Source organism: Hordeum vulgare, chromosome 1H (assembly GCF_904849725.1).
Source record: "Hordeum vulgare subsp. vulgare chromosome 1H, MorexV3_pseudomolecules_assembly, whole genome shotgun sequence".
Taxonomy (NCBI): domain Eukaryota; kingdom Viridiplantae; phylum Streptophyta; class Magnoliopsida; order Poales; family Poaceae; genus Hordeum; species Hordeum vulgare.
Window position 1 is genome coordinate 508,052,535 of NC_058518.1, and position 24,873 is coordinate 508,077,407.

Consider the following 24,873-nt stretch of genomic DNA (forward strand, 5'->3'; position numbering starts at 1 on the left):
TACACAAATACTACAAAGAGAACATTAAATTAATCAATCCATAATATCAAATTATTACACAGTTCATCACACGAATGGTACATGACACATTTGTCGACGATCGGGACGGGGGCGATGGTTGGGGCGGCCTAGTCACAACTAAATAAGGGGTCAATATATGAACATATCTAAATAAATTACAAAAATGTGATTTCCACAACATAATACCAGCAAGTGTGTAGCCCCCCCCCCTCACAATGTTGTATTTATTCAATAATAGTTTATGATTGAGTACATGTATCTTGTAGTCATCATTTGTATCATATAATCATATATACATGGTGTGTTAATAAATTTTTTCCACTCCGAATCCGGACTCCTCCTCTAACATGCATGATTATATATACGTGATCATATCCTCGATTAAAAAAATAATCCAGAATGTAATAGAATCCTAGGTAGGCAGCAGTCGTAGAGTTGCAATGGAAGTCGAAGGAGTGGTGGGAGATGTTTCCTTACTTCTTTAAGTAGGGGTCACATAGATTTGTCGCTGCTGGACGGTAAGAGGTAGCAATGTGCTACCATGATTAGAGTTCGACCCGACTTTTGTTCCGTGCGTTATCATAAAACAATAGCATGCATGGCTTATGTATCATTGTTATACTAGAAAAACACTAACTGGTGTTACTATCTTGTCATGATTAAGTTGAGCTATGTTATATCTTCACATATACTTCGGTTGCAAGTTTAGGATGCCACTTGTTTCTATTGGATTTGGTAAATTAGTTGGTTGAGCACATGAATTTTAGGGGCTCTTTGATTCACAGGATTTCCACAACGCGGGAATAGAGAACACACATCAATAAGGGTCATGCCATATTCAATACCATTGGACTGCATTGATTTTTTATTGAGCGGAAAAAATAAATTTGAATCTTTCCTAAAATCTAGAAGAATGGATCTTTGGAAAAAAAAACTAGGAAATAATTATAAGGATTAAAATCCTTCAAAATGACTATACAAATCCTTTGCGTAAAAAAAGCCCTTAAAGGTCGGATGAAGAGAGATACAATGCAAACATATTGGATTTCCTGAGAAAAATAAAGTTTGAGGACATTACGGAATTGAGACCATAGTAATGGATTCCATAGAAGTCTCTACTAGTCGAGTTTGTTTCGGTTGAAGCATAGAGTGAAATTTGTTGCTCGAGTTTGTGTTCAGTTTAGATTGGGGTAATGAAATGGTCGAGGGATCAAACAAGGAGTTTGCTCGGTAGTGTTCTAGTCACCCTCTGTATTCTTAACTTTTTCTTAACTTTTTGAAGCAGTTTCTAGTTCTATAGTTGTTGAAATGGCACATTTTTATGGCTTTTTGGAAAGTTGCATCCTAATGATGGGCAACATATGGAAAATATTTAGTCATGCATAGTCACGGAAGAATATGGTACTTGCAAATATTTCGTCTACATTGGACAGGAATAAACACATTTGCTATATAGCCATGCCATTCTTCCCAAAGAAAACACTATCTTTATGTAACAAAAATGATGTCATTAAGAACATCATAGAAATTTATTTTGAGCACCGGAGCGACATTTCATATATTTGTAACGTACACTCTATATTTTGCTAATCAAATTCATCGTCAAAGTTTGACCCCTAAAACAAAAAACGAAGGTGTCTTTTCAAAACTCAACCGGAAGAGTGACTGATACTCGAGATGCCGCACAATACAATTGAATACTATGGTTGACCACAAACATGCCTTGCCTTCTAACCACCTATAGAAGTGCATCCATGTGCAAGCAAGTCGGCAACATGTTTCATAGAAGTTGATTCATGGATAACGGAAGGAAAAAGTCCAAAACAAACCTTGAAATTGTAGACGAAAGCTAAATTAAACCCTGAATTTTGAATTCTGGAAATTGGCACTCTGAACTTGTAATCCCGGTCTATTTTAAACCCTAGACCTGTTTGACACACTGGGATTACTATAATCCCGACCGGGATAGCTTTCTTCTCTCACGGACGAGAATTTGGGCTGGCCCACTATAGCACAACAGAAATTCGTGTAGTTTCAAAAATGTTCGCATATTTCTAAAATTATTTAGAAGTTAAGAACTGCTTATGTTTCTTATTTTTGGCCCAAATTTAATTATTTTGAAATGACTGTACTTTTGAAATTATATTCAAAGTTTTAAAAACCGTCCGCGGTTATAAAAAAAATCACATTTACGAAAAAATATTCAGAATTCCAACAGTTTTTCACACGAAGAAAATGTGCGACGTCTATTTCAAAAGATGTCACTGTTTATTCAAAAAGTGTCGAAAACATGTATTACGAAAATGTTACACGCGCAAAGCGAGATGTCTTTTTTTTGTATTCGTTTATTCTGGCCGGCCTACCGCATTAGAAGTGAGTTTTCTTCCCTTTAATAAACAATCAGGAGAGTCGAACTTGCAACCAGCTGCTGCTGAGCTCGTCGCACAAGCCACTACAACAAATGCTAGTGATTTAATGAGAGGACTGAAATTTAACCATTAACATGAATATTTTTCAGAAAATGTTAAACATGCATTTGGCAAAACGTTACCGTGTATTCAAAATAAAGTTGAAAATATGTATTTTTCAAAAGTGTACATAAGATATTTGAAAAATCTCAAAAGTGCATCAAAAATATTTCATGCGCGTGTTGAAAATGTACTTCATGTATTGAGAAAAATTAGGCATGTGTAAAAAAATGGGTTAAACCATGGCAGAGCGGGCGTGCAAGCGACTGATTTAATGGGCCGACCCGATTTGACTGCCACGTCAGCAATTCCCAGCGTGACACTCTTAAGGTTGAAAATAGACCGGGATCAGATAGTTTGGTGTGCTGATTTCAAAGTTCAATTTATCTTTCGTCTACAAATTCAAGGTTTATTTTGGACTTTTTCCATAACGGAACATCGAACAGACTCACTATCAACAACATTTTTTCATTTTTATTTTCTGTTGGAAAGGATTATACGCTGAACCCTCGCCGTTGCTCCTAACATGTTGTGTTTCCAAAAGGAAAATGAAACGGAGACGGCCTTGTTATTTCAAAGGGCTACTCGTTGGGTTTCAAAAAAAAAAAAAAGAAAGGGGTCTACTCGTTGGAGTATGCTGTCATACTGATAGCAGGATTTGGCACCATGTGAGTGCCATCAGTTTTTTTTGCTTTTGTCCTACAAATAAAGTTGGGTGTGGTTTCCTCTCATGTTTTGCTGCTTGGTATAAAATGCCTGTCGTAATAAACCTGGTTGTGACGAGAAGCGTGGGATCTAGGCATCAAGATTCGTGCCAGGAGGCATCCGGCCCCTGCCGGCGCCGCCGCGGACCGCGGGCGCATGCCGGTGGGAAACCGGCCGGCCGGCACCGCCACCGGCAGGCAGCAAGCGACAAGACCCCGACGCGCTTCCACCGTCCCTCCGCCCGCTCCACCCATTAATTAATTATTAAAAATAAATAAAAACTCGGCGACCCTTCTTTCTCCGTCCGGCCCCACCGAACCAGGGGCCGTCGGGCCCACGCGACAGCGACCCCGTCAACGCCGCGCTCTAGTGCCCGATGAAAGCAGAAAAAGAGAAGAGCCCACTCCCCCACCTCCTCTGTCCTGTCGCCTCCCCTCCCCTCCCCTCCCCTCCCCTCGCCCCAAACCCAAACCCCTACCTTTGCTCCGCTCCGCTCCTCCGCACCGCCCACCAGCGAGGCAGAGAAGGGGGTAGCGGAGCCCCTACAGCGCGCGCGGGCGGGCGGTGGCTGCGCCGCCAGCGGCCATGGATGGGCCGCGGAGGGAGCGGAGGCACCACCGGAAGGCGCCGGCGGCCTCCTACGGGGACGTCTTCGGCGGGCCGCCGCGCTTCGCCGCCGCGCCGTTCGGGGCCGCCGCCGTGGTCGGCCCCCCGCTCGACTACGCCGAGGTGTTCGGGGGCGCCGCCGCCGCCTGCTCCATCCCCTACCTCGACCTGCCGCCCGTTGCCGCCGTCCCCTCCGGCGGTGCCGCCGCGGCGGGCGACTACCGCGAGATCTTCGGCCGCTTCGCCTTCGCGGACTTCGCCGCGCCCTACGAGGACCTCTTCGGCGACGCGCCCGCTCCGGCGGTGCCGGCACCTGAGCAGCCGCAGGAGGAGGAGATCGCCTCGTCCAGCGGCGGGAGCTCCTACAGGTTCGCTCGCCCGCCCGTTCACGCCCCATCTCCCATCCCGCCCGGAGTCCTTTTTCTTTTTTTTCCTTTCCCCTGTGCTCCAATGGCGTCCGGGCGAGCCCTGCCCCCCGCCGCCGCCGCCTGCTGAAATGTCCTCACACTGGCCGCGAGATGGGCCGATGTAAACCACGACAGGTTCGCTCGCTCCTCCGTTCATGCCCCATCTCCCCTCCCGCCCGCAGTCCTTTTCTTTTCTCCTTTCCCCTGTGCTCCAATGGCTTACGGGCGAGCCGTATCTCCCTCCGCCGCCGCCTGAAATGTCCCCGCACTGGCCGCGAGATGGGCCGATGTAAACCACGACGATCTCCGATTTCCGATTTCCGGTTACATCTTCTTTCCGGTCTCACGGTCTGAGGATTTCCCGACTCCTTTTTTCCTTTCCTTCAGTTCGCCCCTTTCTCTACTCCTAAAGACAGCCATTTTTTTAGGCAACACTGTGCTGTTACCTTTGCTAATTATTCCGAGCTTTAGAGGCTGGAGATGCCACTCATGGAGCATCAAGAATTCCCCAAAGTATTATGGAATCTCTCTCAGAGAAAGAAAGTGCTGAGTGACGACTTTGCTGCCGCCTGGTTTTCCACATTAGCCCTGAAATGGTGAGCTGTTTTCAGACATGGTGGCGATTACAGACTGGCTTCAGTCTCTTAGGGTGTTCATGGTACGTTTTGGGGTGCATACATTATGGTGGAATTAAGATGCCTGCCTGCCTCTGTGTGTGTGTGTGTGTGTGTGTGTTAGTTGGATATCATGAAGTCCTGGCCATGTTAGGTAATGCTTTCCTAATCGAGGTCCTCGTGTGGTCTCTGGAATTTACTAGCGTGGTTTGTGCCTCACATGGATAAAATAGCTGAATTGTGAAGAAGAGGTTGGTGCGCTCAAAGAGAAATGTTTTCAGTGCTAATGGACGGTGGCTTTGATAGAACTGGAAGGGTTCTTAGGATGCAAGCTTGACAATCGCCGTAGCCATTCAACAAGTGTATGCTTCAGATTGGTGTCAGCCTGCCGGCGTAGTTGTGGAACAAGTGTATGCTTTAGGCTGGCGTCAGCCTGCCGAGGTAGTTGTGGAACAAGTGTAGTTGGTGTCAGCTTGCCCCTTGGTCATTGAGTTCCACAACCATGTAGTCTCAGAGATGATGAAAGCTTGCAAGTTCAGCAGACGAGAAATGTTGGACGTGCATGTAATTATATCGATATGCGAGGTTGGATGTGCTTCAGTTGTCGGTTGTAGATGGCGTCCGGTAGTAGGCTAGGCTTGTCTTCATTTGTCGTTGCATACCGGTAATAAGCGTTTCTGTATTTGCTCACCGCACTTCTCTTTACGATAGTTGTTTCCCAGTACACGTCGCATTTTTGTTGGCTGAGGTCATAAGAGTGGGTCCCACTCTATCGCTTACCGCCAAAAAACGGCATTCCCCTTATGTTACTTTGCCAAAGGGCTGAGTTTGCAGCCAGTGGCCAGCAGTCGCCTACCTCTTCCTGGGGAAGGAGCCGTTGCCGTAATAGAACTATAGGAGCTACTTGAGCGCAGCATTATATAGTTGAAATCAGCCAGGTCAGGGTCATGCACCACCAAAACTCCCAGTGATAGGGTAATAGGCAATATCCTTATTTGTCGTATTAGGCCAGTAATAGCCGTTCCTTTATTTGCTCACCGAACTTCTCTTTACGATTGTTGTTTCCCAGTACATGTCACATTTTTGTTGGCTGAGGTCATAACAGCGGGTCCCACCATACCGTTTAGCGCCAAAAAATGGCGTTTGCAGCACGTAGCGAGAAGTCGCCTACTGCTTCATGTGAAAGGAGCTGAGCTGCTTGAGCTCAGCAATATAGCTGAAATCAGCCAGGTCAGTGTCATATGTACTGCCAAAAACACCAGTACACCACAAGTGGAACACATAGTTGATGTTTCACACTGCAAGAAGTGTTATCGATGAGTGTGCCGTGATCTTGCTCCACAAGCTAGGCACAAGAAGTTGGTGTTGCAAGGAGCACTACAAGCTTCATTGCTAGGCCACTGCTGGTTGGAACACGACAAGCAGAACGATTACCCTATGAGATGGGAGAAGGAGATCACGTTGATTTCCCTCTGCATTTAGCAATTGGCTTGGAAAGTACCTTTTCGTACATTTTCCTCTCTTTAGTTCACGCCAATGTCAACAGATAGAGGAGTTAACAGATGCATTATTCAGGATTTAGAGGACTATGTAAAGGTGGTGGGCCACCTCTAACATCTCAACCAGCAGAAACAGATCACATGATAGGAAACACCAGGGGGTTGATTAAGTTGGGGTAGGACAGGGAAGCACTACTGTGTAACATTAATGTAGTCGGTTAGAGTAGTTGGTTATCTTGATTAGCTCTACGTACTGAAATCTGTGAACTATGTGCTGTAATGTTAATCTGGGTATGATGCCGATGAAGCTAGTGAGTCACATAACTATGATGTACTAGTTATATATATATGTTATATCTACTGTCTGTGATCAACCTATGCATTTTTCTTTTCTTGTGAGGTGCATCTAGGAGAAAATAATCTGCAGTTCCTTGTTATTCGAACATAAATTTTATGGTGAAATCATATCATCTGAATATTGAAATTGCAAGATTTGGTGGTTATGCCAGTTGTGTTAGTATGGACCCTCTATATTCCTGAGGTGTCATCTTAATGTAAAATTTGACGAACATGTTGATATATGTTTCTATGAACATAACAGTAAAAAAAATAGACAACACCTTTTCAAACAAGCATATATTTTACACTACTATGGACACTTCAGAATCTGGCATGTATTGTTTGTCCATGGATGAGAGGCTTCTCAGTTATCGCATTGCCTTGTGTTCAGAATTGCTTAGACATTCCTTATAAGGATGCCCAGTGGTGCCAAACTACATTATGTAAAAGCAGATAGTTCCTCAGTGTATAACCATTTTTTTTATACTTGTGCCATGTTTCAGTTATTTTTAGAGGTTCTTTCTTTTATTCGTGGTATGCGATAAATGTCCTGTCCTACATTTTTAAATGTACCTTTGCTAAAAAAAATTGGTGACCATAATTGCGTTTTGGATTTATTGACGCTTGTTACTCTGGAACTTGAGTGAATAAAGTGCACAAGTCATATTTATAGCTAAATTAACCATCACTGGTTTCATTTTTAACAGATCATTGGTAAACAATGAATCTAGGCTGGATGCTGAGCAATCTACACTTCATCAACACTTTAAAGAGCATGAGTCTTCTCCAATCCCCTCACTTCCGGATAGTCGGGAATTCGTCATGTCATATTACAAGACTGCCCAAGCGAAACCGGATGATCTAGTTGAGATGACTACTTGCACAGTTCACCCTTCAGTTGATTATGTGGTTGGTTCTTCCAATTTTTCACCTGCCCCGACAACTAATCATGTTTCAAAAAGGGATAATGGTATAATGGCTAATGGAGACAGAGGAAAGAAGTCTCCATCAACCTCTGTAACTGCCAATGTGAGAAGTCCTGAGAGTGACTTCACTTTTGATCAGAAGCAGCAGATGCCAGAATGTCCACCTCTTTCCGAAAATGTTTCTGCAACTGATAGTAAACAGAAATCCGATAGTCATGCAGCACTCAGTAACGGAAAACCTTTTGCAGATTATGCATTTATGAGGGTATCTACTGCTAATGTGCAAACACAACCAAAAGTACCACTACCACCCTCGGGACAGCAACCTAAAGTGCTCAACAAGAAAGAAAGTGCAGCAAAAGGAGATGTCCATTTTGCAAATCACAGCGGCGCTCCAACTTCTGTTCATATCCCTGCAAGTACGAAGCTTGCTCGGGCCGAGAAAAGAGCTGATGCTGCTTTGTCTAACACTGAGGCCAATCCCAGTTCTGCTGCAGCCGCTATGAAGGAGGCAATGGAATATGCTGAGGCTAGGCTAAGAGCTGCAAAGGAACTGATGGAGAGAAAAGGTGACAGTTTTAAAATTCGGAAGAAGGCAAGTCATCATAGAAGCACAAGATCTGTAGAAATCAAGGCTCCTGTAGAAGTATATGCATTTGAAGAAAATCTGTCAGTGAAAAAGCCAGCTAACGAAAATAATGACTCGGAGAATTTTGCGTTTGACAAGCACCAACAAATTAATGCAGTCGGATCAAATCATCACGATGATAGTGGAAAAATGGTACTGCCATTGAAGAAGCCTCAGCAGATGATGCGAACTCACACTATGCCCTGTCAAACCTCCAGTAATATAGAGAAATTAGGTAACTGGAGATCAGGTGATGAATATTTTGAGCTCACTGGAGATTATCAGAAATGTCAGACTGGTACAGTCAGAGGGAAGGAAGATAACTGTGGGAGATCAAAGCCTGTCACTGAACCCGGCGAGGGCGAAAAGGGTAAAACTAAAGTTACCACGCAAGGCTCTGACCTGGAAAGATACGAAAAACTGTGGGATGTTAGTGATGCCAGTGATTCGGGAGTGAAAGAGGAAAATCAGAAAGAAGCCAGGGCAGTTCCAATGGAGAAAGGGGAGGATAGGGCGTCTACAGTTCTGGAAACTTCTATAGACAATGTGGCAAATAAAGGTGTTGATAACACTCAGTTGGAGGAGCTTCTGATTGTTGAAAATTCTAAAGGAAGTCATGATGATGGGAATTTTGAGCTTCCTTGTATGAGTGAGATCACTCCTGAAGTAGACTTCATCAAGGATGTTCCTAATTCATTATCGGCTTCCTCTTCTGCTAACTATGCTACTGATCTAGGTAACAGTAGTATGAGTGAAGGTTCAGCAACAGGAACATCAGAGGAGCCAAAAAACAGCGAAGGGGGACTAGAGGTAAGATATGATGATGAGATGCAATGCATTTCAGGGAGTAGTAAAACATCACAAGAACCTCCGGAAGTTGCTAATGTTGGTAATTCCCAGGCAAGTCAAATTAAATCATTGATTTTAGAGGAACTTGAAGGATCTTGTGTAACCCAAGGTTCCCCAAGGGTACAGAATAAATCTGAGCATGAAGCTGAAACTTATGGAAGGGAAAAGTTTAGTTTTGTCGGTGAATCGTACCTGCATAATGAAAATGAGAAGATAATTGAAGTACCCTGTGAATCGCTAATCTCCAAAGTAGAGAAAGTTGAAGGTGAGGTTGAACTTCGTCCACACGCACATTCTGAAGAGTCAGTTCCAGATCAGGATGTTGTGTGTTCTGAAGAGAGTGACATTACTCAGCAAACCAGCAATCCGGTAGTATCAACCATGCTGAATGTATTTGAGATAGCCAGCAAGTTCATTAAAGGAGACCTTGATCAAGAAATACAGGGTTCATTAGGGCCTGTTGAAGTGAAAAATAGAACAGAAGAAGGGACTGATAGACTTGAGTCTGATGGTAAAGGGAAAGAAGCAGAAAAACTCCACTCAGAAAACAGTGAGAAGACAGATGTTGAAGCAGAGTCAGCTCATGATACTGATAGACTTGAGTCCGATTGTGAAAGGAAAGAAGCAGAAAACTCCTCAGAAAACAGTGTGAAGACAGATGCTGAAGAAAAATCAGCTCATGCTAACCAGGAGGATCAAACAACATCTGCATCTGATACCAACAAAGGAGAAAGTGATGTGGATGCACAGGGTAATAATGTAACAGTTGATGATAGGGGCAGTGCCGTGAGTTCTGGAGATGAAGGCAAATCTTCTAATGATTTTCCCACCAGATTAACAGTAAATTCAAAGGACGAGCCAACTTCCTGCCCAGAAATGAGTTCAGGCGTGCAACAATTACCTCAAAATGTGGAATCTGCTACTTCTCAGACATCTAATGAAAATGTTCCAGGTGTTGACAAGACTAAACAGGTGTGCAAAGAGGCAGAAAGAGAATTAATGACAACATTTGAAGAAGAGAATGGCAGGGTAAATAGAATGGAAGGGGAAGCCTCTAGAGAAAGGATATCAAAGGCAGAACCAAAGCATCAACATTCTCATCTAGAAAGGAGTGACAGTGCTACTTCTAATTTATCTTATGAAAATGTTCCTGGTGTTCACAAGATTAAAGAGGTGTGCCAAGAAGCAGAAAGAGAATTACCCACAGAAAGATTTACAATATTCGAAGAAGAGAAAAGCAGGGTAAATAAAATGGAAGGAAAGGTCTCTAGAGAAAGGATATCAAAGGCAGAACCAAAGCATCAACATTCTCATTTAGAGAAGAGTGACAGTGTACCAAAACCTGCAGAAAGGCCATCCCCAGTTTCCGCTGAGTCGTCAGGAAAAGAGACACCTCGGGTTCAGAGAACCAAAGAGAGGGGGAGTATAACAGAAAAAGGAGAGAAGAAGGACAAAGAGGCTTCTTGGAGACTGGAAGAAGCAAAAGAAAGGCAAAAGATATTGGAGAAAGAAAGAGAAAATGCCGAAGTCAGTGAAAGAAAAAAATTGGAAGAGGAGGAAAGGGAGAGGGAAAAGGAAAGGGAGAAGGATAAGCTTGCTGTTGAAAGAGCCACAAGAGAAGCTCAGGCTGTTGAAAGAGCTATAAGAGAAGCTCATGAGAGGTCTTTTAATGAAGCTCGTGAAAAGGCAGAAAAAATGGCGCTGGAAAGGATTGCTGCAGCACGGCAAAGGGCTTCTGCAGAGGCCCGGCTAAAAGAAGAGAGGGCAAATTCGGAAGCTCGGATAAAAGCAGAACGGGCTGCAGTTGAGCGAGCAACTGCAGAAGCTCGGGAGAGGGCGATTAAGAAGGCCAAGGCCGAGAAGGCTGCTGCAGAGGCAAGAGAACGCAGAGAACAAATCAGATCCTCTTCCAAGGTAAGTTGTGCTTGTTGGTATGGTATTTCATCTGATATATGAAGGAGCTTCAAATATTACCATGTGATTATCACTATTGTTTGTTATATTTATTCAAAATACTGACTAGATTCATACCCTGGTTTTGGATGAGCAGGATGTTCGACAGGACAATCAGTTTCAGAGGGCAACTTCCAGTGGGTTCGTAAGAAACACAGATTCTAGTAGCAAAGGTACTTGTTATTTCCACATATTTTGTTCTAACGCATGGAACATTGTTTTTTCCACTAAGCAAAATGCAATTTATGTTCCTCAAACGAAAAAAATGTTTTCCATGTATGAATTGGCGAGTCTTATAATTTGTTGATCTTATGGTCTTTGTTGGGTGTAGTGGTTGATTCCGAGTCGGCTTTAAGGCATAAGGCAAGAATAGAGAGACATCAACGTACAACTGAGCGTGTGGTATGCATATTTTTCTTTCTCTAGTTATACTTCTGTATCCTTTTTGCAGTAGTTTTTGTGCTGATATGCACTGCCAATTCAGTCAAAAGCACTTGCGGAGAAGAACATGCGCGACCTGATGGCTCAAAGAGAACAGGCAGAGAAACATGTAAGACATTTAGGCATGGTCAGAAGAACAATACTCTCACTGCATCCACATTTTTATTCATGGCCCGGCGTTTGTTCTTGATGTTTCAGAGGTTGGCTGATTTCCTGGACCCGGAGGTCAAGAGGTGGTCGAATGGAAAGGAAGGAAACCTGAGAGCCTTGTTGTCCACTTTGCAATATGTAAGCTGCCGTTGGTTTCGAGCGTCGCACATCTGTAGACGTCTTACACAGATATACGTAATGGAATGCAGAACAGAAATATCATCGTGCCATTTCCTTTTTTCCCTGGCAGATCCTTGGAGCCGACAGTGGCTGGCAGCCGGTGCCGCTCACAGACCTCATCACAGCGGCCGCCGTGAAGAAAGCCTACAGGAAGGCGACTCTGTGCGTCCATCCGGATAAGGTGCAGCAAAGGGGTGCGACAATCAGGCAGAAGTACATCTGCGAGAAAGTCTTCGATCTTCTAAAGGTATGTGCTCCAGTTTGACTATCTGCACCTCCATACCGTCTTTTCTGAAACTCAGATTCGTGCAAAGCATTCAAATGGCACTCGTAACTAATACGACCGTTGTATCGTGTCCCAGGATGCTTGGAACAAGTTCACCTCGGAGGAGCGCTAGGGTTGATCGGTGATGGATGGATGGATGGATGGACGGAAGGCAGATTTCATTTTGCTAGTTGCATAGCCATATTGTTGGTTCTTTCCATTGGATATTGCTGTACATAGGCAGCTCGATCTAGGTAACCATTCTAGAGGGTAGAAGACTCGAAGTGGGTTCAGTTGGAAGAGAGAGCTCTGTTGTTCTGGAAATGAATTTACGATGTTCCAGTCCAGACTTTGGTAGCAGTCAGTCAGTCCAGTAGCAGGGCATCTAACGGGCACCTTGGTTGTGGTGAAGTTGAAGATTTAAAAGTCGAAATGTTACCTAGTTATAGTCTCTGGTTTAGTTTGAGGCGAAAGTTGGGTCACCTGTGTTTGTAGGTGGCAATGTCGATGGAGGTGAAGGAGAAAGACCCCCTGAACCTACAACAAACATGGTCCGAACTTGACGCCCCGGCTACCTCTACTTGCCGGCAGGAGTATGAGGAACTGACTAGGATCTGATGAGAGGAACTAGCTAAGATCTAGATTCAACTGGAATTCGAATTACAGCAATCATCCATCCACCATACAGCTAGCTACCACTACCACACACACACAATCGCGCCCGACCGAAGCCATCCGTTCTTCGCCACCGAGACATCCACTGTACGCCGGCTTATAATGGCCGAGCTGTTACACCCGCCTTAATGGGCCCAGTATGGGCTTGCAAGCCATTGGGGTAATTTGTAATTGCGAGTGGGCCTGAGCTTGCAAGGCCTGAGCTTGCAAGCCATTGGGGTAATTTGTGGTTGCGAGTGGGCCTGTCCGACAACCCATGAGCAGGCTGGTTATTCTCTTGCTCCTCTGTTTCTTCAGTAACTTCGGTAGGAGCGCTGACATTCCCCCGTTCTTGAGAAACGGCTTGACCCCAAGCCGGAGCCCTTGGAAACATCTGCTACAAGGCGTCCTTGTCTTCCAAGTTGGCTCAGAAGGTGTTGCTCCACTCCATTCCACCAGAACTGAGCAATGGAGCGATTGTTCTTGCGCCTCACTCGGTGTTGCAAGACACGCATTGGAACTTCGAAGGCGACATCCGGCGAAGGCAACAAAGGTTGCACTGTATACCTTGCTGTTGACACGCAAATCTAGACGATAGGCCACTTCGCCAATGCGTTCCAGGATTTGAAAAGGCCCAAAATATCGGAATGACAACTTGTGATTAATCCTTGGAGCCACTGACTACTTCACATAGGGTTGCATTTTGAGAAAAACCTGATCACCAATAGTGAAAGTTCTGTCAGTTCTATGTTTATCAGCCTGAAACTTCATGCGTTGCTGGGTCCTGAGTAAGTGTTGCCTCACAGAAGCTTGCACAATAGCTCTGGATTCGAACCATGGTGGCACATCCACAGGAGCAACAATAGTTTTCATCTTGAATGTCCTTCCATAGTTTTCATCCCATTCCACTTGAACACGGATTGTATTCTCCTGTCAGTGACAGGGAATCTTGAATGTCCTCCTGCTGGGATAACATGGAAAGCATGGCATATCTTTGCTTGCAACTTCTAACCACAACCAATCCAAATACAATTCTTGTACCCGAGTAAGACATTCACCAAGGTGTAGTGAGGTTTGGACGGTGGATCAATTGCTAGTTGCTGCAATAGCTCTTGAGCCTTGTTATCCTCAATGTAACTGTCAGAGATCTCCTGCAACCAAGAAGGTTGTGCTGAGGAAACAGTTAATAGTTGGGAAGGTGGATGAGGTCTTGTGGAAAGGGCATCAACAACTGAGTTTTTAGCCCTTTTTTTGCAGATGATCTTGTAATTGAGCCCCAACAACTTAGTAAACACTTTCTGTTGCCAAGGTGTATGCAGTCTCTCGTTAGAAAGATGGATGAGGCTTTTCTAATCTATCTTAATGGTGAACTCTTGGAACTATACATAAGATCTACATTGTTCAACTGCCAACGGAATGGCTAAGTATTCCTTCTCATACACAGATAGTCCTCTGTTTTTTGGCCCAAGAGCCTTGCTGACAAAGGCTAAGGGGTGTCCATTTTGCATCAGGACTGCACCAATGCTAGTGTCACAAGCATCAGTCTCAACAACAAAGGGCAAGGCAAAATCAGGTAAGGCTAGTACAGGTGCTTGGACTAGAGCTTGCTTGACAGTGGTGAAGGCGGTCTTAGTATCTGGAGTCCAAGCAAACACAATACCTTTCTTCAGGAGTTCAGTCAAGGGTCTGCTGATCATGCCATAATGCTTAGTGAACTTCCTGTAGTAACCAGTGAGCCCTAAATGTGTGTAGTCAATTACCATACGCCCTAAATGTGCTTAGTGAACTTCCAATAGTTCATCTATTGCACGAATGGGGTATTTACTCTTCATTGTGATAGCATTCAAATGTGTGTAGTCAATTACCATACGCCAAGCACCATCTTTTTTTCTTAACCATAAGGATAGGTGAAGAAAAGGGGTTGTGGCTCAATCTAATCATACCATTCTTTAACAATTCTTGAACTTGCTTTTCCGTTTCAGTCTTTAGATGAGGAGCTACTCTATATGGTCTGATAGCCACACGTATAGCTCCTGGAACCAAGGGTATAGTATGATCATACTTCCTTCTGGGAGGTAAGCCCTTTGGTTCTTCAAACACAACATCAAATTTGTCCAACAGAGCTTGCACTTCTGGGATATGGTCAGGAGACTCTGCATCACTGAACAATTCTATGCTCATAACTGTGAAAGCACATTGATTAGGTAGTTCACCTTGTAATGTTACGACCTTCTGCTGATCTTGGAAAGAGAAGCATTTCTGTTCCCAGTCAATGACCATTGGACTATTACTAGCCAGCCAATCCAATCCTAAAATCCCATCATAACTGCCCAACTGAAGGAGTCTGAAATCTGTCTGGAATTTATTACCCTGACATTCCAAATCACATCGTTGCACAACCTGAGAACACAACAATTGAGCACCACCAGCAACTGTCACTGCAATTGGGTTAATATTTTTGATCCCTTGAAGTTCAGGAACCAAGGCAGTGTTGATGAAGGAGTGAGTGATACGTCTCCAACGTATCTATAATTTTTGATAGTTTCATGCTATTATCTTTTCAAACTTTGGATGTTTTGTATGCCTTTTATATATTTTTTGGGACTAACCTATTAACTCAGTGCCAAGTGCCAGTTCCTGTTTTTTCCATGTTTTGACCCCTTTCAGAGGAGGATTTTGAACGGAGTCCAAACGGAATGAAACTGCCAAAAAGATTTTTTCCGAAACAGAAAAAGATCGGGAAGCCGGAGAATCAGGACAGGGGCCCTGCAGGGACCCCACAAGCCCTCATGGCGCGACCACGGGGGCGCGCCACCCTGGCTTGTGGGCTCCCTGGGCCACCACTGCCCTAGGTTTTGCGCCTATATATTCCCTAAAATCCCAGAAAAAATCAGGAGATCATCAAAAATACTTTTTCGTTGCCGCAAGCTTCTGTCTCCGCAAGATCCCATCTGGGGCACGTTCTGGTGCTCTGCCGGAGGGGGGATTCGGATACGGAGGGCTTCTTCATCAAAACCATGACCTCTTCGATGATGCGTGAGTAGTTCACCATAGACCTACAGGTCCATAGCTAGTAGCTAGATGGCTTCTTCTCTCTCTTGGATCTTCAATACAAAGTTCTTCATGATCTTCATGGAGATCTATCCGATGTAATCTTCTTTTACGGTGTGTTTGTCGAGATCCGATGAATTGTGGATTTATGATCAGATTATCTAGAAATCTTATTTGAGTTTCTTCTGATCTCTCTTATGCATGATTTCATATCCTTGTAATTCTCTTCGAGTTGTGGGTTTTGTATGGCCAACTAGATCTATGATTCTTGCAATGGGAGAAGTGCTTGGTTTTGGGATCATACCGTGCGGTGACCTCACCCAGTGACAGAAGGGGTAGCGAGGCACGCATCGTGTTGGTGCCATTAAGGGTAAAAAGATGGGGGTTTCATCATTGGTTTGAGATTATCCCTCTACATCATGTCATCTTGCTTAAGGCGTTACTCTGTTCGTCATGAACTCAATACACTAGATGCATGCTGGATAGCGGTCGATATGTGGAGTAACAGTAGTAGATGGAGAAAGTATCAGTGTACTTGTCTCGGACGTGATGCCTATATGTATGATCATTGCCTTAGATATCGTCATGACTTTGCGCGGTTCTATCAATTGCTCGACAGTAATTTGTTCATCCACCGTAATACTTGCTATTTTGAGAGAAGCCTCTAGTGAACACTATGGTCCCTGGGTCTACTCCACACCATATTTTCAGCCTTACACTTTTTACTTCGTTGCACTTTCCGCCTTCAGATCTCACTTTGCAATCAATCTTGAAGGGGTTGACAACCCTTTAAAGCGTTGGGTGCAAGCTCTTTTGTGTTTGCGCAGGTACTCTGGACTTGACGAGATTCTCCTACTGGATTGATACCTTGGTTCTCAAACTGAGGTAAAATCTTGCTGCTCCTGTGCTGCATCACCCTTTCCTCTTCAAGGGAAAAACCAACGCAAGCAAGTCTTCGTCAACGTGTCAAATTTTGGCGCTGTTGTTTGAGAAGTAGCAGAAGGATTTCTGGCGCCGTTGCCGGGGAAGGATTTTTGTTGCCGTAGCAGTGAGTACTACCAGAGTCAACCAAGAATATGAGTGATTGCCCTTGCACAACAACTCCTAGCTTCAGTGTTAGAGGATGTGATTCAGTAGAAACTACCGCAACTGACAACATCATCAAATTATCAGAATCACTGTTTGAACACTCTTGAGAAGTTTGTTCATGATTCTGTATGTGCTCTATCATTTCCTGCATAAATGTGAAGCTGAGCTGAAGCCTTGCATTGATGATATTTAGACCACTCTTCCCCACAAGTGAAACAAAGTCCTTCAGATCTCCTGTAAGAACGCAGAGCACTCCACTTGTCCTCGGATGGAATAGGTTTAGTAACTTCAAAATTCCTTTTATCAGTGCCTATTTGAGTACTAGGCATGGATCTGGTGGTTGATGGAGGCTTCTTAGCAGGAAAACCCACTGAATTGGTGTCACTCAATTCCTCATGGAGCAAGGCCAGATCATAAGCAGTATCCAGGCCATGTGGTTTCTGCAACGCTACTCGCATGCGCACCCCTGGCCTCAACCCATCAATGAACCTCGTGGTGTAATACAAACTGTCAGGCATCTCTTCATAGGCACAGAGTTGATCATACAATTCGGCAAACCGTTCCATGTAATCAACCACAGTTGATTCCTGAGCAATGCAGAACATCTACCTAACCAGAGTCTGCTGCTGGTTGCGGCCGAACCTCTGCATCAACAGTTGACAGAATTCTGGCCAGAGCAAATTTGGTGAACGGCGCTGCACTGCTTCCAAACAACGCACTGCTGCACCTTCAGACATAGCGAAGGAAATCCACCTCGACGCAGGAGTGCCCCAGAGCTTGAAATAATCCTCGCGTCGAGATTGCCAGAGACGCTGGTTCGCGACGTCGAAACGAGGTAGTTCCACGCGAGGCACAGGTTGGTAGGCGTCAGATACTTCAGAAACATCATACTCGCGAGGCGAAAAAAAATTCATGGGGAGAGCCAGAATCACGCGCACCTCTGACCGGAGGAGGCACATAAACGTGATGCGCCTTCCCACGGTTGAACTTGCTGAAGCCAAGGGGGGTCCGCCGCGGGAGCTTCACGACCGTCCCCAACATCCTTGCCCGCCGATGAGCTTGCCCTCTTGCCTGCGGATTCATCCTTGCCGCAGCGCTCAAGCTCCGAACAGATATGCTCGACGTCAAGGCTGAGCTCGGTCCTGGCGCTGTCGATCCACGTGGAGATGAGGCCGTCGAGAGCCGTGTTGGCTTTTGAACATGCGTATGCAGCTGTACAGGCGTGCCTACGCAATTCTTGCTTCGGCCGGCTACTTGACGGAACTTGCGTAACTAGCGACACGAATAAAACTGATCGATGGATTTGATGGCTAAAGGCTCGTGTCGTGCCTTTGCTTTGTATTGCTTTTCGTTTTTCTGGTGTTACAATCAACACCCCTAGGGTGTCTTTTATACACGTCCACAAGGGACTATGGAAATAGACTAGGACTAGGAATCCTAATACTACTAGGACTCGGTTTGGCTTTCTTTCCTAATCCTACATGAGCAACATGATTAACATCTACATTCACCTCCTTAATCTTGTTGCTTGACTTCACTTCTTGCACTCCGACTTTCCTCCTCATCTCGATGAACTTTTGTCGACCGAGGGACTTGGTGAAAATATCGGCAAGTTGGTCTTTCGTGTTCACATGTTGAACCTCGATCAACCCTTCTTCAATGCACTCCCAGATATGGTGGAACCGGGTATCTATGTGCTTGCTCCTTTCATGATGAACCGGATTTTTGCACAACGAGATTGCAGCTTGGTTATCGATCTTCGGTGACACCTTCTGCACCTCCCGCTTTGCAAGAATAGCTAGGAGTCTTTTCAGCCACACTGCTTGACAAGCCGCCGTGCTTGCCGCTATGTATTCTGCCTCGCATGAAGACAGTGCCACCACCTTTTGCTTCTGAGAATTCCAGCTAATCGGATTCGGGCCAAGGTAGAAAACCATGCCCGTTGTGCTCTTTCGGTCATCAACATCACCTGCCATGTCACTATCAGAATATCCACGAAGGATCAATCCTTCCTTTCCCTTTCTGTACATGCAACCAATATTAATGGTGCCTTTCACATAGCGCAAGATTTGATTGACCGCGCTCATGTGCTCGGTTGTCGGATTCTCCATGAAACGACTCACGATCCTGACTGAATAAGCCAAGTCAGGTCGGGTATGCACCAAATATCTTAGGCTGCCCACAACGCTTCGATACATTGTGGTGTCCACCGGTGGATTTGAGCTACGCTTGCTCAACTTGTGACGTTGGTCCATTGGAACTTGTGTCGCGTAGCAATCTGACATGCCACACTTGTCCAATAACTTGACCACGTAAGCCGATTGACATAGGGAAATCTCCCCGGAGCTTTGCTTCACTTCGATGCCCAAGTAATAGCTGAGTAATCCCAGATCACTCATGCTAAACTTGTTCTTCATTTGCGCCTTGAAACATTCAATTTCTTGTACGCTATCTCCGGTGATAATCAGATCGTCGACATAAACTCCAACTAGCAGATTTGAGCCTTTGGAGTTCTTTGTATAGACTGCGTGCTCGAGGGGACATCTCTTGAACCCGAGCGAGACCAGACTTCAGTCTAACTTTGAGTTCCAGGCTCTTGGCGCTTGCTTCAACCCGTAAAGTGCCTTCTTGAGCTTGTAAACTTTCCCTTCTTCGCCTTTCTTCTCGTAGCCGAGGGGTTGTTCCACGTACACTTCTTCTATGAGATCGCCGTTGAGGAAAGCGGATTTAACATCCATATGATGAACCTTCCAATCCTCTTGTGCTGCCAAAGCTAGGAGCACTCTCACCGTCTCGATTCAAGCAACTGGTGCAAACACCTCATCATAGTCTACTCCTTGACGTTGTACGTAGCCCTTTGCAACGAGTCTTGCCTTGTACTTCACAATGGCACCCTCCGTGTCCTTCTTTAACTTGTAAACCCACTTCAAACCTATCGTCTTTTGGTTTGGAGGTCGGGTTACCAAAGTCCACGTGCCATTGCTCTCAATTGCCTTCATCTCCTCATCCATGGCGTGCGTCCAGCTAGGACTTTTGCTCGCCTCTACGAAGTTCGCCGGCTCCTCAACTCCGAAAAGACATAGTCCGGAGTATTCGAGCGTATCTGGCTTTGTGTACTTGTAGACTTTCTTGAGGGTCTTGTAGCGACGAGGCCCTGAGGAGTCCGTTGTGGCTTGCGAAGGAGGCGACACAAATTGTGTCGGTGTTGATGCACTTGAGGAAGACGGCTGAGACCCTAGTGTGTCATCGACATCCATGTCGTCGGTGTAGTCGTCGTGACCGTGACCATCATCTTGATTGTCGTCGTCACTATGCGCCTCATTGTCGATGTTGTCGTCGAGATCTCCGCCCGTGTCGTGCGCGGCGTTGTCGCTATCTCCTTGTGACCTATGCGCGTCGTCGTCGGTGTCGGCACCATGATGATCACTACCATTGTGGTCACCTTGGTTGGGCGTCTTGCCAACCACCTGGACATCCTCCCCTGCATCATCATCAGTTGGAAATTCAACTGCAAATATGTTACTGTTTGGAGCATCGTCGGCTGCGGCGCTCCAATTCCACACTTGGTTTTCTTCAAACACGACGTCGCGTGAAATCCGTAGACGCTTGGTTTGTGGATCGTAGAAACGGTATGCCTTGGTGCCAGAACTGCTCTCGTATCCGATGAACACCATCTTGGTGCTACGATCGGCAAGCTTTGAGAGATGTGGCTCCGCCGTCTTCACATGTGCCACACACCCGAACGTTCGTAGATGAGACACATTCGGCTTACGTCCGTAAATTGCTTCATACGGAGTCTTGTCGATCACCGCCTTCGTTGGAGCCCGGTTGAGAAGATAGACCGCCGTCGAGACAGCTTCTCCCCAAAAAGTCCCCGGCAGGTTCTTGCTCTTGAGTAAACTCCTTGCCATGTCAACGACGGTTCGATTGCGCCTTTCAACGACCCCATTCTGCTGCGGCGTGTAAGGTGCCGTGAGGAACCTCTTTATGCCAATCTTCTCGCAGTAGTCGTTGAACTCATTCGACGTAAATTCTCCGCCGGGATCTTTCCGTAGAGCCGAACCTTCAACTTGTGTTCCATCTCCGTTGCAGCCTTCAACTTCTTGAACACTTCAAACGCCTCATCTTTAGATCGTAGGAGAATGACCCACATATATCTCGAGTAGTCGTCTACCACAAGGAAGAAATACTTCTTTCCAGCGTGAGTTGTCGGGGTGATAGGGCCACATAGATCACCATGGAGCAGCTCGAGTGCATCACTTGCACGATAGGTAGACTGAGCAAGGAATGGCATGCGGTGCCGTTTTCCAACCAAGCACCCGTCACATACTCGATCAACATGGTCGATAACTGGCATCCCGGATACCATCTCCATCTTTGACATCTTCTTCAAGGCATAGAAGTTAACGTGTCCAAATCTAGCATGCCATAACCATGAATCATCATCACTCTTGGCAAGCCAACACTCCGGTTGAGATTGATCAAGGTTGAGGATATAGAGCCTATTCCGTGTGCGATTAACACGAGCTAGCACGTTTCGGAGGTTGTCGAAGATCGTAATCACTCCGCTCTCTATATTCACCTTGCATCCATTCTCGTCAAGCTTCCCAATAGAGATGATGTTGTTGCGCAGCCGTGGGATGTAGTACACTCCGGTGAGTATGCGATGTTCTCCTGTGAGACCCTCAAAGAGGACAGATCCTTGCCCGCAAATCTCCACAGCTGAACCATCACCGAACTTGACCGAGCCTTCAACATCGTATTCCAGCTCGAGGAATTTCTCCTTGCACCCCGTCATGTGGTTACTGGCACCCATGTCGAGATACCACGACACATTCTGATCACCGGATAACTTTGATGTCACTTTTTCCTCATGAAGTAGCACCTTCCGGCTTGGTTTCACAACCACCGTTTCAGCGAGATCACAAACTTCGGCCATCAGAAGACCTGGACCTTCGTCTTCCTGCTTTGCCAAATTTGCCTTGATCTCCCGCTTGTTAGGCTTTGGACAATCCTTTGCAAAGTGACCCATCTTATTGCAGTTATAGCACTTGACCTCGGACAAGTCCGAGTTCCGTGGTTTCTGCTCTTTAGATTGGCCCGCCTTACCACGACCTTGTGGTTTGTCTTTTCCTTTGCCTTTTCCGGTTTGTCCATCGCCCTTCGTGTTGCTTGAGCCTTCGCCACCGTCACGCCTTCCTTTGCTACTTGGGGCCTCCCAATTTGCGCGCGAGTACATGAGTTGGTCACTACCTCCTCCTTTGCCTTTCCGACAGCCACGAGCATTCTCTTCCCATGTCCGCAATCGTCCGATCGCCTCCGTTATGGTCATGTCGTCGATGTCGTAAAGCTGCTCGAGCGTGCCGATGATGTACGTGAATTTATCAGTGATTGAACTGAAAAACTTCTCCACAATCTCGGTCTCATCGAGCTTTGCACCAAGCGCGCGGATCTCTCCCACCAAAGTAGTAAGACGCATGGCGTAGTCATTCACCGATTCAGTTTCCTCCATCTGCAACTTGTGAAATTGGCGCTTCAGCACTTGTGCCCGTGCCTTGGTGACGCGGTCTTCTCCGATCCTCATCTCCTTGAGTGCGTTCCACGCCTCTCTTGCCGTCTCTAATTCCGCCAGTGTCATTAGCACGGAATCCGGCACAGACTGGGCAATGGCAGCCATGGCACCTTCGTCGCGCTCCTCGTCGACGTCGTTGTCCGTGATGGCCTCCCACACTCGAAGGGATCGAAGAATAATCTTCATCTTCACCGCCCACACGCCGTAGTTGGCGTCGGTGAGCATCGGGTACTGGATGGGGATGTTGCGATGCGCCTGGACGTTGGCGCCGCTCGTTCCTCCACCACTCGTTGCTGACTTGCCGCCCTTCTTCACCTTGTCGTCGTTCTTGTTCGCCTTCGGACCGCCTTTGCCGGACTTGACCGACTCAGCGTCGCTGTCCGTCATCGTAGATCGTCGAGGCTCTAGATACCAATTGTTGGCTTTTGAATGTGCGTATGCAGCTGTACAGGCGTGCCTACGCGATTCTTGCTTCGGCCGGCTACTTGACGGAACTTGCGTAACTAGCGACACGAATAAAACTGATCGATGGATTTGATGGCTAAAGGCTCGTGTCGTGCCTTTGCTTTGTATTGCTTTTCGTTTTTCTGGTGTTACAATCAACACCCCTAGGGTGTCTTTTATACACGTCCACAAGGGACTATGGAAATAGACTAGGACTAGGAATCCTAATACCACTAGGACTCGGTTTGGCTTTCTTTCCTAATCCTACATGAGAAACATGATTAACATCTACAAGCCGCTGTGGTGTCCTTGAGAATCTTGCTGATGGACTGTATGATCTTGTCGCCGCGTGCCTTGAACTTGTGGTTGAGGGACTCCGCGAAGTCTGCTGAAGAAGCTCCTGGATCTACCGCCCCTCGGAGAACAGCTTGTTCATGGCGTCCCGCCGCTGTTGGAGCCTGAATCGCGTGGCGTAGATGTGGTGTGTGGGATCTCCACGATCAAATGGCTCTAAGTACCAGATGTGAGGAACTGGCTATGATCTGATGAGAGGAATGTAAGAAATATACGCACACGGTCTAACCCCTATTCCTCGATCCTTTTTCGTGGTTCCGCTCACAATCATCTTTTGAGGCTAGGGGTTAGGGACCTTTATATAGTGCTATTCCAGTTTATTTTAAACTGTATAAATTGCAGATAAGTGTCCAGATATAATCTGTTTAAGTGAGGACTCCAGGTTAACTTAACCAACCACGATCATGAGTAACCATCAAGGAGTCTCATCCGCAATATGTCCCATAAGCATGTACGTGTGAGTCGCACGCTGAATTTGAATTATAATTCAAATTCACAGGCTTTATCAATTCATGGAGCCAATCCATGAACAACCTGGCTTTCCATAATATGTTGTGCCCGGACAAATATACATTCAGTACAATAAATATTCCAGCATTAATAAATACTGTTTTCCAACATATATGTACCGGCTTCCATGAACTATATTCCATTCATGTATTCCAAGCAATATTCAAGTGCATCCGTAAATTCCATATTGAGGCAAACCATTCCAGAAACTATGTAGTATATATAAAATGTTGCAAGCCACACATAAGTATTTCCTACAAGGAACTAGCTAAGATCTAGATTCAACTGGAATTCGAATTACAACAATCATCCATCCACCATACAGCTAGCTACCACCACCACACACACACGCAATCGCGCCTGGCAGAAGCCATCCGTCCTTCGCCACCGAGACATCTACTGCGCCGGCTTATAACGGCCGAGCTGTTACACCCGCCTTAACGCCGAGTATGGGCTTGCTAGTCACTGGGGTAATTTGTGATCGGGAGTGGGCCTGTCCGACGGCCCATGAGCAGGTTGGTTATTCTCTTGCTTCTCTTGTGTTTCTTCAGTGACTTCGGCCCATGAGTAGGCTGGTTATTCTCTTGCTTCTTTTGTGTTTCTTCAGTGACTTCGGCACATGCATCAGGAGTGCTGACAAGGAGTTGCCGGAGAAGGGTGCCAGAAAGGAGGACACCAATCACCGAGGGAGGGGAGTCGCCTCTCTTTTTCCGCTCCGGATTTTCCGAAACGCGATTGTTTCTACCTCCGGTGGCAAACACTGCTATTGCGGTGGTGGCCATTTGGAGGAGAGAACACCCCCAAGAGTTCGTTGTTCTCTTTGTGCTTCATTTTTTTCCAGAATGCGGTCATTTTTACCTTCGATGGCTAACATGCCGTGATACTCGGCCATGTTAATTCGCACTGATGCTGGTACTCTGGAACTGTCTGATAGCTGGCAAAAATGGCAACGTCTCAGAAGTAAGTTTTCGTCTCGCTTTATAGATAAAACAATCACCCATCATGACAGGAACCACCCCAAAAAATCACAAAAGTCTAGTAGAGTTTTGCTTACACGAACGTCTACTGTCCCTGGGTCACTCGCTTGTTCAGTCCCGAGTAGAGGTAATTCAGCATCATAACATTTTATTATCAATGGTAGCTCAAAT

The 24,873-nt window shown here is 45.8% G+C and overlaps 1 protein-coding gene across 1 annotated transcript; it reads left to right on the forward strand.

The window, feature by feature from the left end:
* Positions 1-3,611: 3,611 nt before the first annotated feature.
* LOC123451803 (auxilin-like protein 1) lies at positions 3,612-12,499 on the forward strand. Its single transcript, XM_045128348.1, has 8 exons — positions 3,612-4,168; positions 7,367-10,976; positions 11,113-11,188; positions 11,347-11,417; positions 11,500-11,565; positions 11,655-11,744; positions 11,857-12,033; positions 12,149-12,499. The coding sequence occupies exons 1-8, from the start codon at positions 3,780-3,782 to the stop codon at positions 12,182-12,184; spliced, it is 4,515 nt and encodes a 1,504-aa protein (XP_044984283.1). The 5' UTR covers positions 3,612-3,779; the 3' UTR covers positions 12,185-12,499.
* Positions 12,500-24,873: the final 12,374 nt, after the last annotated feature.

Coding starts and splice junctions, on each gene's coding strand:
- LOC123451803 (XM_045128348.1), top strand. CDS start 3,780: ATGGATGGGCCGCGGAGGGAGCGGAGGCACCACCGGAAGGCGCCGGCG. Junction 10,977..11,112: donor AAATCAGATCCTCTTCCAAG/GTAAGTTGTGCT, acceptor TTGGATGAGCAG/GATGTTCGACAGGACAATCA. Junction 11,189..11,346: donor CACAGATTCTAGTAGCAAAG/GTACTTGTTATT, acceptor TGTTGGGTGTAG/TGGTTGATTCCGAGTCGGCT.